Source organism: Thunnus albacares, chromosome 7, assembly GCF_914725855.1.
Source record: "Thunnus albacares chromosome 7, fThuAlb1.1, whole genome shotgun sequence".
Lineage (NCBI taxonomy): Eukaryota > Metazoa > Chordata > Actinopteri > Scombriformes > Scombridae > Thunnus > Thunnus albacares.
Window position 1 is genome coordinate 1,005,268 of NC_058112.1, and position 16,440 is coordinate 1,021,707.

At 37.2% G+C, this 16,440-nt stretch overlaps 1 protein-coding gene across 1 annotated transcript in view; it reads left to right on the plus strand.

Moving 5' to 3' along the window:
* LOC122986390 (cytosolic carboxypeptidase 4) overlaps positions 1–16,440 on the plus strand; it is a 200,941-nt gene that overhangs the window by 48,685 nt on the left and 135,816 nt on the right. Inside the window, exons 3-5 of the mRNA XM_044357626.1 lie at positions 4,841–4,904; positions 6,679–6,825; positions 14,527–14,658. Of these exons, the coding sequence (XP_044213561.1) occupies positions 4,841–4,904; positions 6,679–6,825; positions 14,527–14,658 (343 nt within the window). The remainder of the gene's footprint in view (positions 1–4,840; positions 4,905–6,678; positions 6,826–14,526; positions 14,659–16,440) is intronic.

Here is a 16,440-nt window from a genome sequence, read left to right on the forward strand (position 1 = left end):
ATGATTTACCGTGGCTCTAAATTATAAAATTTTAGAGGTGAAGCTCAGTGTAGGTGTATACACACCGATAATGTTTACAACTGGTAAGGTAAGATTCTCTGGAAATGCTCCCAGAAGATTATTTTTCCACAGCAAAGTGTGCCCTGGCCTCCTCTCCTTATAAACATGGAATTTATTGTTCCATGTTAGTCCAGGGATCATTGTCCTAACAGTCCAGCCACAGAACCCACCTGTAGTCTATGAACTTTTATCCACTGCCTTGTTTGGTGCAATTAGGGTTGAACCCCACATGTACCCAATTGAACTGATTAACTGATAGCACCTTGTTGGGGGCTGGCAGCTGTCTTTCCAGTGACACACAAATGCTTTATCCACAGCTCCTGGAATTTGCAAACCATGTTGACTGTGGTGACTGCAAAAACATTGCTGCTAGGCCTGTTGCTAGCAAACAGGAGTGCATTGCCAAAATCCCACCATTCCATGCAGGATGTGGGCCATATGAACATTAGGAATGTGGGCCAGTTCTTGTTTATTTGGTTCGTTCTTGGTTGACATGCCATCATTCCATGCAGTATTTGGGCCACATGTGACTGGATGGAAATGACGATAAATGATGTAAAATATAAATGTGTTTAAAAAGTGTTTCTTGCTGACGCATGGACTCTACCTTACTTTAAGTTTATCCATAATAAAAGTTAATGGGGGAAATAACAGATCATGAAAAGAAGAATCTTTCTAATAAATGAAGAAAGTTGTTCATGGGTCTTTTGTTGATGAGACCTACAATTAAACCTGATTTTTAATTAGCTGGTGAATCAGAAATCAAATAAAAATTTTAATAAAATTTGGGAGTGGTATACTTGAGTTAAATCTGTTATCTGTTTCCACTCAGTAATGTTGTGATGTATCAGATCAGTCCAATCAGCTGCAGCATCCAATCAATAACTGATATCAAATAAGGGGGCATGTCAGCCAGTAAAAGACTGGCTGACATGTAGCAAAATCACGGTTTTGCTACCCCACTTTTTGTCTTTTCAAAAATAAACATATCATCATACAGTCCCCACAATCAGGTGATTATATTTAAGCAGCCTATATCAATTATCATTTTACTATTTTCAGCAACTGACAAAAACAAGTAATAAAAAATCGCACATTTTTGGACCCCCCTTTGAGTTGGTTCGGCCCAATCCCTCGCTAATTGATCGGAGTAGCCAGACAACACAGTGAGAGAGAAGCCTGTTTTATACAGAGAACCCGCATCATAGCTGTAAAGAGGATCCGCCTTAGAGCCACATTTGATTTCTTTACACTGAACCACACAAAGCTGGCATAAAGCTGCCTCTATGTGTGCTTTTACATAGCATGCCAGCATTCTGGATTCAGAGGTGTGACGAGATCAGACTGATCAGAGCTATAAACTCTGCCATGAGGAAATAAAAAGACGTTACTAGGATGTGAGGACATTTCTCTTTGTTTAATAACGTTAAAAGTTAGGTTAGACTTTTCTGTCAGCTTCCCGACTTGTTTTAAAAAAAGATGAGAGGAAAAGAGAAAGTTGATAGCGCCAGCGAGAGAGAGAGCAGCTGTTGAGTGTTGAGTGAGCTAGAGAGTGAATGAAGAGAGGGAGCACGAGTAGTGAGAAAGTCGGTGAATCAGATCAATAAAACGTTATTTTCTGATCGTTTCACAGCGGTTATGTTCTACAGCACAAACACCCCCACACACCTCCGCTCAACCCTGCAGCTGTAGGGGAGACCAGGGACAGTTGTAACATGGGATGGTTGTAACACCTTGAGCAAGCTACAGTGATTACACTCACTCTGTACATGCGCTGTTAGATTATCTTGTTTACAAAAAAGGAGCCACATTTGAAACTCCTAGGGAAAGTTACCAGCAAAAGTGTTTTTTGAGGTAAAAATTTAATTTTTCTATCAGATGTATTTTTTTGGATACTGTCCTGAGATTAAATGTCTAGGAATCCAAGTATTATACACAAGTATTATTAGAATCACTGTTCTGTAAGCTAAAAATAGAAATGGCTAACAAACTAGCAGTCAAGCTAGTTCACATGAGGTGAAAACATGGCTTGTGATACTGGGACAGTTGTAAAGTCTTGTTACTACCATCCCTGGACCAAGTTTCATTTATATTTTAAAAAGATAGATAGATAGATAGATAGATAGCATATTAAATGTAAAATGTCATAAAATTACATGCTAAGTTAATGATAATCAGTTGCTACTAGTCAGTGGAAACACGTGTTTGCTTACAGCATGCCAAATACCAGACAGAGGAAGACAGACAGGGGAGTCCCACTTCCTTTGCTGGAGAGGGCTTCAGATGGCATAAAACAGGGCAAATCAGTCAGGACAGTGGCCAAATCATACAGCATTTGCCATGTGACTCTGTACTGAATGTTGTCCTCAAACTAATCCATTTTGATTTCATGTTTAAACTTTTTTGAGGTTGTGTGTTCTACCCATTAAATAATTTTCTTGCATATAATTTGATGGCTTCCCCTCTTTTTTGTCATGTAGTGTGAAAAAGGTATTCATTATTAATACCTTTATTCATTAAAAAAAGAAATTAGTAGTCACAATGACATGAATGATAAATAATCTTTTTCATTTTGAGTATTTGACTGATTAATTATGTATATTTTTGACATGTTACAACCGTCCCTGGCATGTGTTACAACTGTCCCTGTACACTGGGACAGATGTAACAGTGGAGTGACTGTATTTGACCGACGCATTTCGGCTTGTGGCCTCCATCAGGGTCATCATAAAACACATTGCAAACACCATTTAAATAAAGTAAGTTGGGTATGAAAAAAGGTAAAAAAAAGTTTAAAAATGTATAAAAGACAACCAATCATATACAAATAGACACATATCAGCCAATGTGACATCTACAAAGATAGGTCGGATATATGGTCATGTGGTTTCAGGCCAATCGTAGTCCAAGATTAACAGAGGCAAGAGGAGACTTATTTCCCTTCCCTGTGCACCTTGGAAGTAGGTGAAGTTGTGCCAGAGACCCTCACTCTGCAAGCGCAAGTTTATTCTCAGGGGTGGTTTGGCAGTAAGGTCTAGTCCTCCACTGGCCCAAATGGCCAGTTTAAGTCTTAAAGAGCAAAAATCACCTTCTGAGTTGTGCATTAAAATAGTCCTTGATTTGAGATAATGTGGGTTAAAATGGTCTGCTTTTGAAGTTATGATTATTCATTCCTGTATAACATGATCAGCTACATCAGCTAGTGGTGCTATTGAGAATAGTTACCACTAGAGCCTTTGTGTAAGATAAACAGGTGAGATTGGAGTTAGCCAGTTGTTGTGAGTCCATATTATTTGTGCTTTGTTGCAATTGTTAGACTTTGAAAATGGCCTTGTGAGTATTGTCTGTATTTGTTAAGGCAGCAAAATTATTTGTATTTGTATTTGTATTCAAATAAAAGTCAAAAGAGGCTTAAAAATCCTGTTTTTGTTTGTATAACACTTTTAATTTAAAAAAAATGTAATTGTTACAATAAGTGTTCATGAATAAACTACTTTATGAAGGAGGTCCCCACACCGAGTCTCAAACTGGAGTCTCCCAGATCATAGACGACTGCACTGACTACTGAACTTCAACTTTACTCATTGCCTCATTGCAGACACCTATAACACAAAGACAGCACAGCATGTAACGTGTAGGGAAGAACTTCAAAGGCGATTATTGCTTTGCACTTTTCATTTATTGCCTATTTTTTACAACCTAACTTTGTGGAAAGGAGAAGGGGAACAACAGGTTATGAACAGTCCCTTGGGAGAACTTTGCGTGTGTCAGTAGCTCAGCTTTATCTCTGGGGAACACCCCCCACTCCGGGAGTGATGTCAAAATTAGGAAATGTGCGTCATGTAGCAGGTAGATGTGACTCCTCTCGTTGAGACCCGCTGATAGACATAACAGCAGAGCAGAGGAGAGAGACTGAGATAGCGATGAAATTGACCTGCACGCTGGTATTTGACATGGGTTTTTTTTCTTCCTGAAAACAAATAATTTTAAAAATATCTGTATGAAACAAATATTCGTGAAAAACCCACTACTTGTGCTTTGCCGAATATTGTATATGTATTCAGGCACACCCCTAATAACAACCCTCAGGTTTTACATCGTTTAACTATGTTTAATTGTCAAAATCATATTGTGATGTGTTGTAAGACTATTTCATTTATATAAAGTGTTTGTCTTTGTTTAACCTTGTTTAACCTTGAAGATGACCTAGTAGCCTTCTACCTACTGCCATTTTAGGCTACATAATGTTTTTATAAAAATATGAAATAGCCATTCTTCTGATAATCATTTCCTGTCCAGATCCACCCAATTATTATTATACTGTTCATGATGCATTCTTGGTTTTCATAGCACCATCAGTCTAACTAATCTAGACTAGTGCAGATGGCTGTTTCTTGACTTAATCCAAGACTTTAGGTGGTGTAGAAATGGAGGAAATTTGTTTTAAATTACAATTTTTTTTTTCTGGAGAACCAGACTTCTCTAACAATTATGTATCTTTCCAAGTTTGCTCCCCCATTATAAAACATAACCAGGTGCCCATGATCCCATTCATTTCTTCATCATGATGTAACAGAAACGAAAAAATGTTTTAAACGTTTTGTCACATAAATGTTTTGTCCCATGTAGAAGGAACCAAAGAATACATTTTGGTACATAAATGTGGTTCATACCATGGTCACAGAGAAACTAAATTCTGATTGAGGTCATTCTTTATTGTCAGAAACACTAAGCTTTTTGCATTCATTGTATATGCTCTGTCTGTTTTTGGTCTCTGCAGAATGCAGGGGATGTGGAGAGCACCCTGAATATTCTCAATATCCTGGATGAACTTCTGTCAGCAGGTAGGCTCAGATTGAACACTCCAGTGCATTTAATATGATAGTAGCATATATGTATTCAGGTATACACACAAAAACAATGTAAAAGAAGTCAAACCAAATAGGTCTTTGGCAACAGAGAGAAAAGGAGGGGAGCTGATCAATACAGAAAAGTGAGAAATGTTATCTGCTTAACTTGTGCACAAATGCAGGCATGAAGACTTGAACTGGCAGCCACACTGGTGGCAGTATGTTTCAAACTTTTCAAATCTCACACTTCAATGCACGGAAAGACTTCCTCGGGAAAATATTATTAAAAGTGATACATTAAACGCACAGTATATAATTTGTACTGCTAGGGGTCTCTCCATCAAAACAATACCAAAAGACCAAGTTTGATGACATTGTGAAGTAGTTCAGGACCATGGGCGTTGTTGTCATTGTTAAACAACCAGCTTCTCCCTGTAAGGATTCCTTCAGTGTTCATTGTTCAGGAGGTTTTTACTGGGAGCCAAATAATCTGCAGAGGTTTCCTCCTCTCCAAAAGAAACAGAACTGGTGATTAAAACCGGTAAAAAAAGTGACAAATATACATGGGGATTAAAACCGGTAAAAACGCTGAATAAAGCACTTTCACACATAAAATCAGTGTTTCTCTGATGCTGTTTGGTGAACACAGGATGTCCGGGAGGGGCTGTGAGCCGAGCTGCTGATTAACATTATGGGTTTCTCGGGGTTTGAAAATTGTTGGAAACATTTGGGAAAATGTAAGTACACAACTCAATAAAATACATTTTAAAAGACATTTTAATGCGGAATAATTACATATAGTTTTAAATCATAATGAACTGTATAAATTTAAATTGTTTAAACCTTGTTTACAAATGTTATATTCATCATATTTAAGTAATATAATTTATCTATAACTGCCACAAAACCTACAATTTTTATCAACAGTGTATGTTTATCAATCATATCTCCATTATTTGTAATATATAGTACACTTCAGTAAAAGTACTTGGATAGTGATGTGATTTGCATTATATTCCCCCTGTACTTCAGCATATTGGATTTGACATAAAACTGATGATGAGGTTGACGTATTGACTTTCAGTTTCAGAGGTGTTTGAGTTTGTTCACAGCCATATTGGGTGAACAGTGTAGACCTGTAAGCACTTCAACCTTATAGTCACTGTTTGATTTCAATCCAATATGTTTACAGATCCAGCACAACAAAAATGTGTTAATGTCCTAATACTTACCATTTTACACATACATTTATCAGATTCTTGAGCATTTTCATGCATTATTTGTCATCCTGACATTCTGTTTCAGCAGGAAATAAAACAAATATGGATGCTGTTTCATTGTGAAGTCCAGTAAACACTAGTCATATGTAAAAAAAGCGGTTGTGGCTCAGGAGGTAGAGCGGGTCATTCACTAATCGAAAGACTGGTGGTTCGATCCCCAGCTCCTCCAGTCTGCATGTCGAAGTGTCAAAGGCTGTGATGTGTGAGTGTGTGTGTGAACGATTAGAAACTGCTCCTGAAGAGCAGGTTGAAACCTTGCATGGCAGCCTCTGCCATCAGCGTATGAATGTGTGTGTGAATGGGTGAATGTGGCATGTAGTGTAAAAGCGCTTTGAGGGGTCAGAAGAAAGGCGCTATATAAATGCTGTGCATTTACCATTTACCAAATAGGTTGTTCAGATTTATAATAGCAATGCCAAAGCACTAGATGTCTTCACCAGTAAAAGAAACATCAGTATTCAATCAACCATGATTCTCTCCATGTTCAGGTACTGATCGTCGTATCCACTACATGATCAGTAAAGGTGGCAGCGAGGCCTTGCTGACTGCACTGGTCAACACAGGCCGCAGTTTCAGTCCCAACTACACCATCCTGCTGCCACTACTGCACCTACTGGCTAAAGTTGGACATAGAGGTGAGGACATATAAATAAATTAATAGTATAAATGTTATGTTGATGATAAAAAACCAGGGCAAGATGATGATATTCTCAACAAGAATCTGTTTAGATACATCAGAGGAATGTGTGGCAGCTTTACAGTAATTGCTGACAGACTGTAAAGAGGTAACAAAACCTTTAGTTTTGTTTAGCTTACTATTATATATATATATTAAATAATCCAATAATTGCATGTATTTACAACACAGTGTTGGTTTACACTGCAGATACTTGGGTTTGCAAGCCAAAAAGACAAATTTATCCAAACAAAATTAATCTTATGTATCGGCAGATGTCAAAAAATAGCAGAGAAGTCCATTCATTTTAAAAGCTGTAATAAGGATCTTCAGGTAGCTGGACCTGTGTGGGACTAAATATTCTACTACATGGTCCCTTAACAAACATTCTGTGTATTGTATGTCCCTGCAGCAGAGCCCCACCATGCAAAATTCCTGCCCGTGCAACATTTCACAAATAAACACAAAGGCTATACAGAAATATATATATATATATATATATATATATATATATATATATATATATATATATATATATATATATATATATATATATATATATATATAAATATATACAATGTGAGACCAAACCATTTGTCCCATTTATTCTTTTACTTATTTGCGTACTTTTTAATATGTTCCATATTGTTCAGCACAGTCCCCCATGTTACATACAGATGGGTGACAAATTAAAGGAAAAACCAAAATAAAGTGTTTTAGTAAGGTGGTGGGCCACCACGTGCAGCCAGAACAGCTTCAATGCACTGTGGCATTGATTCTACAAGTCTCTGAAACTTTACTGGGTGGATGAACACCATTCTTCCAAGAGATATTCACTGTGTCTGAAATTGCATACTATACACTACATACCCAATATGTGTACTATCATTCAACCTACTTTTGTGTGAATAAACAGTAGTATGTATCTTTTCAGATACACCGAGCTGTAATTATCACATCACTTCCTGAGAGCCTTCTTGCTAGTTGGAGTAACCGCATAACCGTGGTAGCCGGTGCCAATCATAAAGTCTGAAGTAATTTAAAAAATATATTACACCTAGCAAAGTGTAACCTTATGTAAATTGAAGCGTTATTGATGTTACGCCAGAGCTGCCTCGGTTGCTTTCCGCCATCGTCAGTTGTGTTGTTGTTGTTATCATCACTACTGCATTTCATTGTGAGATATTTATGCAAGTGTCCAGTGCTTGCATACTGTAATGTTTCCCCAGAAATAGTATGCACTTCAAATACTAAGGTTTCAGACATACTAAAAAATCTCACATACTATTTTAGCGTACTAAATAGCATGTTAGTATGGAATTTCAGATGCCGCCATTCTCTCATTTGGTGTTTTGATGATGGTGGTGGAGAGCGCTGTCTAACAGGTCGGCCCAAAATCTCCCATAGGTGTTCAACTGGGTTGAGAGCTGGTGACTGCAAAGGCCACAGCATATGATTCACATAATTTTCATACTCATCAAACCATTCAGTGACCCCTCGTGCCCTATGGATAGGGGCATTGTCATCCTGGAAGAGACCACTCCCATCAGGATAGAAATGTTTCATCATAGGATAAAGGTGATCACTCAGAACAACTTTGTATTAGTTTGCAGTTACCCTTCCCTCTCAGGGGACAAGTGGATCCAAACCATGCCAGCAAAATGCCCCCCACAGCATAACAGAGCCAACACATCTCCTCACTGTAGGGGTCAAGCATTCAGACCTGTTTTTCCTTTAATTTGTCACCTATCTGTATGTACATATGTGTAGTGATGTCACACTCAAAGCAGACTATTTGACACAATATCAACCTTTCAAAGTGAAAGCTGCAAGATGTTTCGACACCTTGCTTCACCATGCCAAAAATCACATTATCACCCCAAACGAGGCCTTGTTACATCACACTTCTATCAGAGAGGTGTCATGCTGGGTTTGGATATGGGGTGTGCTTCTCAATCTGCCACAGTATTTAAAAACAGAGCTGTAGACTCTGTTGAAAAGGGAGCCATTTTAATAGTAAAGACTGTATGGAACAAAATAACATTGTTATTGATTAGATTAGATTAGATTATTTATTTTGATTATATATATTATATTATATATATGATTATTTATATGTTAAAATAACAAAATAAAAGGCAACAAAACAAAACAAAACAAACCCCCCCCCAAAATAACACTGAACTTTCAGTAAGCCACACAAATAATAACCTATCAATATTCGAAAAGGGCATAGGATGAAGTAGAGAACTTTTCTAATCCTACCCATAGACTGTAAAAAATATGGACATAGTCACTGTGATGTCACCCATTCGTTTGAGAACTGCCGTTTTGAAGCCTCGAGTGTAGCAATTTGACCATTGCCATCATGGATATGGCAGTCGCCATGTTTGATTTTTGGAGCCAGAAGTGACCATATTTGGACGAGAGGGTGGAGCTGACCATAGCACTAGCTGCTAGCTTGGTAAGCATGGTGCATTTACTATCTATGGTTAACAGTGATCATGCTAATACTGATGCTTATTATTGCTAGCGAAAAACAGGCCTAAAACCATTAAAACAAAATGTACTCACTGGAAAAACTGATCATCCGACTCATTGATGGATCTTTTATTACAACCAAATGCTGAACGAGACTGTTTTTAAGGCAACCACAATGTTACGATTAACTTCAGTGAAGTGAAAACACGCTGTGAAATAGCAACAGCTACGCCCATACGCAGTGGTTACGTTATGTAAGCAATGTTGTTGCGTGGTAGTGACTTGTCAATCACAATGTAGCCATACCCTAAAGCATAACCTGCTTTATCATCAAATTTAAATTAAATGGGACCATAATTTACAAAATTAACATCATGCTGTATTGAAGAAGACTTGAAACTAGCGATTGAGACCATAAACTCATTAGGGAACAGTTTACAGAGGTAATAAATCAAGAGAGAAGTAGCGTCATTTTCTCATAGACTTCCATGCAATCAGACTTCTTTTTGCAGCCAGTAGAGTCGCCCCCTGCTGGCCATTAGAGTTAATGCAGGTTTTTTCGCACTTCCGCATTGGCTTCATTTTTCAGCCCTGGAGGTTGCTGCTTGGTCCAACCCCCTTTTTTAGGCCCAAAAAGGCAGAGGGCCTAAGGGTGAGGACCTTATTGTTTTTCATGTGTTTGTTTGTTTGTTTCTTTATTTATTATTACGCTACTTAAACCCTAAATTTGACCCCCTAAACATGCTCAAAAACTCACCAAATTTGGCACGCACATCAGGTCTGGTGAAAATTTGATAATATACAAAAATTAACCCCTAAAGTGCCAAAATATGCTCTCTAGTGCCACCTATGTAACTAAAATGGCCACCACGGCCCGTAGGGATGTCGTAGAGAGACCTACAAATCATATCCTGACACCCCTGACCTAAATCCAACAGGAAGTCCGCTATAAGCCTTTCAAAATAAGATGAACAAACACTATCTCCTCTGAGGGCGTTAATGGTATCAGCTTCAAACTTTGATAGATGACTTATTACACTGTGCTGAAAAAAAGCTGTTAAAAACTTTGTAATAATTTATTTAGTTTAATAAGTAATTTTATAAGCCCTCAAAGTTGCAGTGCCACATCACCCTTACAATGTAAAACAATGGGGAGGCATGAACTCTGTGTCAAACAGAGGCTTCTGACATCTAAACTATAAGTCTGACCACTTTCAAACCTCTATCAATTGATTCGCCACAAAATTTCCTACTAAAATATGATTTTGAATGTAAGATTACATGATCAGTGGTCACACAGCTGATTTGTCTTTAGTTGATTTTTTAATTTGGCCTTGAATGTATTGATAGAACTACAGTTCTTCATATAATCAGGTAGGGCATTCCACTGAGTGGTGGCTTTCACACAGAAAGCTGACTGCCCAAATGCAGTGCGATGAAATGGTATGGTACAATCTTGTATAGAGGATATTCTGGAGGATCTAATAGAACTTTCTGAGCGAGTGTACACAAAGTCACATAGTGGAGGAGGGGCCAAACCATTTAAAATTTTATAAACTAGGCACAAATTTGAGAATAATCTAAAATTGTCAAAGCTCAGTAAATTGTATTTCTCCAGTACCCTACAGTGATGGAAATGATTGGCTTTTTGTCCAGAGTTTTTAGAGTATGTTTGTATAAGGACTCAGGAGGTTTTATGGCTGTTTCTCCAGCCTGCCCCCAACATGTGATGCAATAAGACATATGGGAAAGAATCATAGCATGCATAAATATCTTGGCTGTGTCTAAAGAGAGACAGTTTCTAATATGTCTAAAATTTGCTAAGTTATACTTTATGGTTTTAACCATTTTTTGTAAACATGTTTCTTAAAGTCCAAATTTGGATCCAGTGTCACACCAAGATATTTAAAATCAGTAACTATGTCAACTTTGTTGAGAGAACATCAGCGTTAGGAGGTTGTACCATGGTTTTAGAGAAAAACATACCCTTTGTCTTGTTTACATTAAGCCAATGTGTGATCCTTTCCAATGCAATAGTTAGCTTTGCAGCAGCTAACTCAGCTGTTTTTGCATGTGTGTGCACAACAGTGTCATCTGCATACATTTGTAGCTCTGCATCATGACATTGTTCAGGGAGATCATTAATATATAGGCTAAATAATAGGGGACCTAACACTGACCCTTGTGGAACACCCATTGTGCACTTAATGTTACTGGACAGTGTGTCACCAACTTTAACACATTGTCTCCTACTAGATAAATATGAAGACATCCATGCCAGTGCTCTAGATGAGAAGTTAAATTTAGAGAGTTTCGATACTAAAACATCATGATTGACTGTGTCGGATGCTTTACGCAGATCTAAAAATACAGCACCAACTACTCATCCTTTGAAAAGTCTTGATTTAATTTGCTCTATTAAGTGCAAGGTAGCAGTTTTTGGTGGAATGATTTGCTCTAAAGCCAAACTGCATACAATGTAGACCAAAATTGCTTGTGTTAAGAAATGTTGTCAGTTGTTCAATGACAACTTTCTCAGCAACCTTTGAGAGTACTGGCAGTATACTTATTGGTGTGTAGTTACTGGCTTCAAGGCGGTCTCCATATTAAAAAATAGGCGTGACAATGGCACATTTCCAGTCATCAGGGAAGGAGCTGTGTTTAAAAGACAAGTTAATTAAATGAGCAATGGGGGGAGTTAAAATATCTTTGTGTGATTTGACAAACATGGTGACGAATTGGAAAGCATCTCTACTTTTGGAGCTTTTTAAGGAGCTGATGATTCTATTTACTTGTAATTCATTAGTTTCTACCAGCTCAAAAAACCTGGCGTGTAGCATCCATAGGAACAATATCCAGTTTCCTTTTCGTAAATTTTTTTCCCAACTCATTTGCAGACTCAAGAAAAAAATTATTAAAGACAGAAGCAACAATAAGATGATCTTCAACTAACTGTACTTTGAGTTTAAAATCTCCTAAAAATTTTGGGTCCCTCCTTGTGAGATTATCGATGTTTTTCCAGATCAATTTACTGTTGCCTTTTGCCTCATTCAAAATATTGAGATAAAAACAAGATTTAGCTTCTCTTAGCTCTTGGATAACTTCGTTCCTTCGTTATAAAGCAGAATTTCAGTGTCTCTTCTAGTTTTAATTGCCTTCTTGGTACTTACTTAATGTCTTACATGTTTTAATTTCTTCACTACAGTTGTTCCATAGATTGGCTCCCTTTGTTGTGATACAATGTCCTCACTAATTGTTTTTTGAACATACATGAAGTCATATTAACTTTCCCACCAACAACCTTTGGATACTGTTTGGTAACTGCTAATTTTTTACTCTGTACATGATTTGAATAGTTTTGGAATCAAACAGGTCCTTAAATTTTAGTGCATTTAATTTGATGAAGAGTGGGTTTGTTGGTTATCTGTAAGTGGTTTTATTTACGATTCTTATGGCTCTTTTTGGGAGGATAAAAATTGGATCTGTGTTTGTCTTGTATGTGTTCCCCCACACTTCTACACAGTAGGGGTAGGAGTATGAAGGAACAGTACAAGGTGTATAATGATGGTTGATTTAGAAGATCTTTGACTTTATATAATATTGCAGTTGACTTTGATCTTTTTGCTTTATTATAATTTATGTGTGGCTTCCAACATAATTTAATGTCTATTATTACTCCAAGAAATTTGATTTCAGACACTCTTTCGATTTGTACATCATTTATCATGAGTGTCTTGCATGAGGTAGCTTAACGATTCCCAAATACAATAATGAAATGAATAACAGCACTTATATTCAGACTAACTGTTTCATCGCAGTCTCAGATTTAATCTATCCATACAAGTGCAATACCAGTAGTTGCCCAGCAGATGTCGCCATTTTGACTGTATCAAATGCTTCAAAACAGCAAACCATTTTCAATTGTTTCACATTGATTGAATGCTTCAGAAAGCTTAATCAGAATATAAGTGGTCTTGTTGATTTCATTATTGTTATTTTGTTAAACAATGTCAATTAAAGCGGATCACTTTTAAACAGTCTACAGCTCTGTTTTTAAATATGGTGGCAGATTGAGAAGCACTGCCCGTAATGTTTGGGGTTGTCATGCAAGGGGTCGAAACATCTTGCCATGATACTTTTGCTTTGATAGGTCAGTACTGTGTTCAGTAGTCAAGTGTAACATCAATATTATTTAGTCATTTATCTTTTCGTTTTTTGGAGTAACTGGGTAAGTGACATGAACACTGTTGAGGTCCTAAACTGAATTGTGAAAAAAATCTGATTTGAATTGTTCACACTTTTGTGAAAAAATCAGTTCCGGGTTTTAACACTGATCTTGACAAAACAAAACAAACTAAAGATGCTAGAAAAGCAACACAGTAAATAAAATACGCACAACAGGAACATCAGATAGGTTGGACCACTGTGTTTAACTATATATCTTCAAACGTTACAGTTACGGCTGAAAATGACAACAGAAATAAACAAGTTTGCTGGGTTCACATATCTCCGCAACTAAAATCAACTGCCAGCTATCTACCTGGAAGTGACTGTTGTTGTTAGCGTGACGTCAGGGTCTATAGTTCTAATCAATGGCGTAATATTTATGGTGATGAAGCATTTTTCATTTGAGCACAGCTAGGTGTGCTGTCATGCTGATTTGATCATGTTCTAAATGTCTAGTTCACCAATCAGATCACTTGATCGGAACAACCTGTTGGATAATGGGACCTAAAAGGGCTCTAACATGCTGAAAGTTAGTATTGTTTGTGCACAGTGTGTTATAGACTTAATATGGGATCTGTGGTTGAATTTCCAAAATTGGATAAAAATGCACACCTTTGCCGAAAATCATGACTACAGCATAATCACAGTGAAAATGATGAACAAATAAAACATTAAAGGCCCTATTAGGTCCCTAGTGAGACACAAGGGTTAAGTTCCCAAATAGCTGTTTAGATAGAGCAAATCACTCATTTGCTTTCAGTTAAATACACAGTATATTGCAGAAGGGATGTCAGCAAAAAAATCACAATAATTATTAAATTCACCAGTCAAAAAATGCCAAAATTATTACAAGAATTATGCAAATTAAGCTCCTGAAATCTGCACACTATTCATCTTGATCTTACTTTGTCAGTACATTTATAAGTGTGTGTGTATGTTTGTGTTTCTGCAGACCGTCGTATAGGTATGAAGGCAGAGGAGGCTGGAGCTGTGCTGCTGACTCTGAATCTTCTAAGACACAACGTCAGTCATGCCAGGCGGGCTGCAGCCTGCCTCTGGGTCATCCAAGTCTTCTCCACATCAGGTACCAACACACACATACACTTAATACATACACTCCTATTTACAAATGTCATGAACAGAAAATCAAAAAAAAAAATTGTGAAAAAAAATCAATGTTTTTATTGATTTCAATGTATTTTAGGGCAATGAAAAGCTTTACATAACTCTAAACAGTTGGTGATGAAAATTAAAACCAATGTTTCTACCTCTTATCATCTGTCGTTGTCCTAGTTGCTTATATGATACAGATACAGAGAAGGCTGCGTTCAAAGTAGCTGGGAAAATATCTGATACATCACTGGCTTACCATTGTGTGCAGTATGAGTAGTATTCACCCACTAGATGTCAGTGATGTTACAATAATCCAAAAGGCAAATTGGATGTACAGCATCAACCTCCTGATGTGTCTACATTCATCTGACTCTAGTTACTAACCAAATGCACATATGCTGTCCATACTGTACACCTTAACATTTGCATTCTCTATTCTCTAACTGTCCACTTCTCCTCTCTATATACATATTTAACTCTCTCCACTGTCCATCATTGTACATACTGGAAGATATGGCATCACTTGTTTACTTTACTGCACTCATTCAATTCAATTCAATTCAATTCAATTCAATTCAATTCAATTCAATTCAATTCAGTTCAATTCAATTCAATTTATATAGCGCCAAATCACAACAAAAGTCATCTCAGGGCACTTTTCACATGGAGCAGGTCTAGACCATACTCTTTAAAAGAGTACTCACCTGTAATTAATACTATATTTTTGCACTTCTGCTTAGATGCTAACTGTATTTCATTGGCTTTGAGCCCATACTCTACAGAATGACAGTTCACAGTATTGTGATTTTAAATCAGTGTTAAATACGGGGTTACCAGGGGAAGCCCTGAAGTGTTAACAACAAAACACAGTAAACAAACTGGCATGTGGGTGTTCAGCCTGGCATAGTATGCCTTAATTTACAAAGAAACACACATATATTAAAAAGGATTTCAGATACATAAAAAGACATGAAATCTGAAAAATGCAAGCATAGGTTATATTACACACTTAGTTTATTCATCAACCATTTATTTTAATTTTTGCTTAATGATGCTGTTTTGACAAAAATGCCTTTCATTATTGATTATTTGACAATCACGTCTTGTCCACTCTGTAAGGCAAGAGCCTGGAAGACGTTCAGATCAGGCAGTTGGTCCCTTACTTGACTGTCGCGCACATGATTATTTTATGGATTGGATATTAACTATCTGTTTTACACTTTTTTAAATGTATTATGAGCTTTATGAGTGAATGGTTTTGCTACTTTTGTCTTTTTCTGTTTTTGCTTAATTGAGCTCACTAAGAAAAATTCCAAGCAGTCATGTTGATATGGCGATAAAGTATTGAATAAAAAATCCCAAACCCACAATCATAGGTAACATGTTTTGGTGTCGTCAAGGTAACTGACATTAGTGCTGTCCTATTAATATTTAAACCATTTCAAGCCCTTGCAGCCTATCACATTCAATCACTTACCAGATGACCTCAGTTAAGTCCACGAGGGTTGAGGGTTTACGGCTTAGGGCTTAGGGGGAACATTGGGATTGGGTCTAATATGTTTTGCACTGTGGACCAACATCACACTTTGGTGTGAGACTGGGCTAGTGGATGGCTAGATAGATAGACAGCAAAAAGTGGACTTAACTATGAGTGTCACGTTTCCAACTGCGAGTCGGGACAGTTTTTTAACAATGGTAACTATGATTGTTGTGGTGTTTACTGTTGCCATAATGACGAAGGTTGCCTAACTTT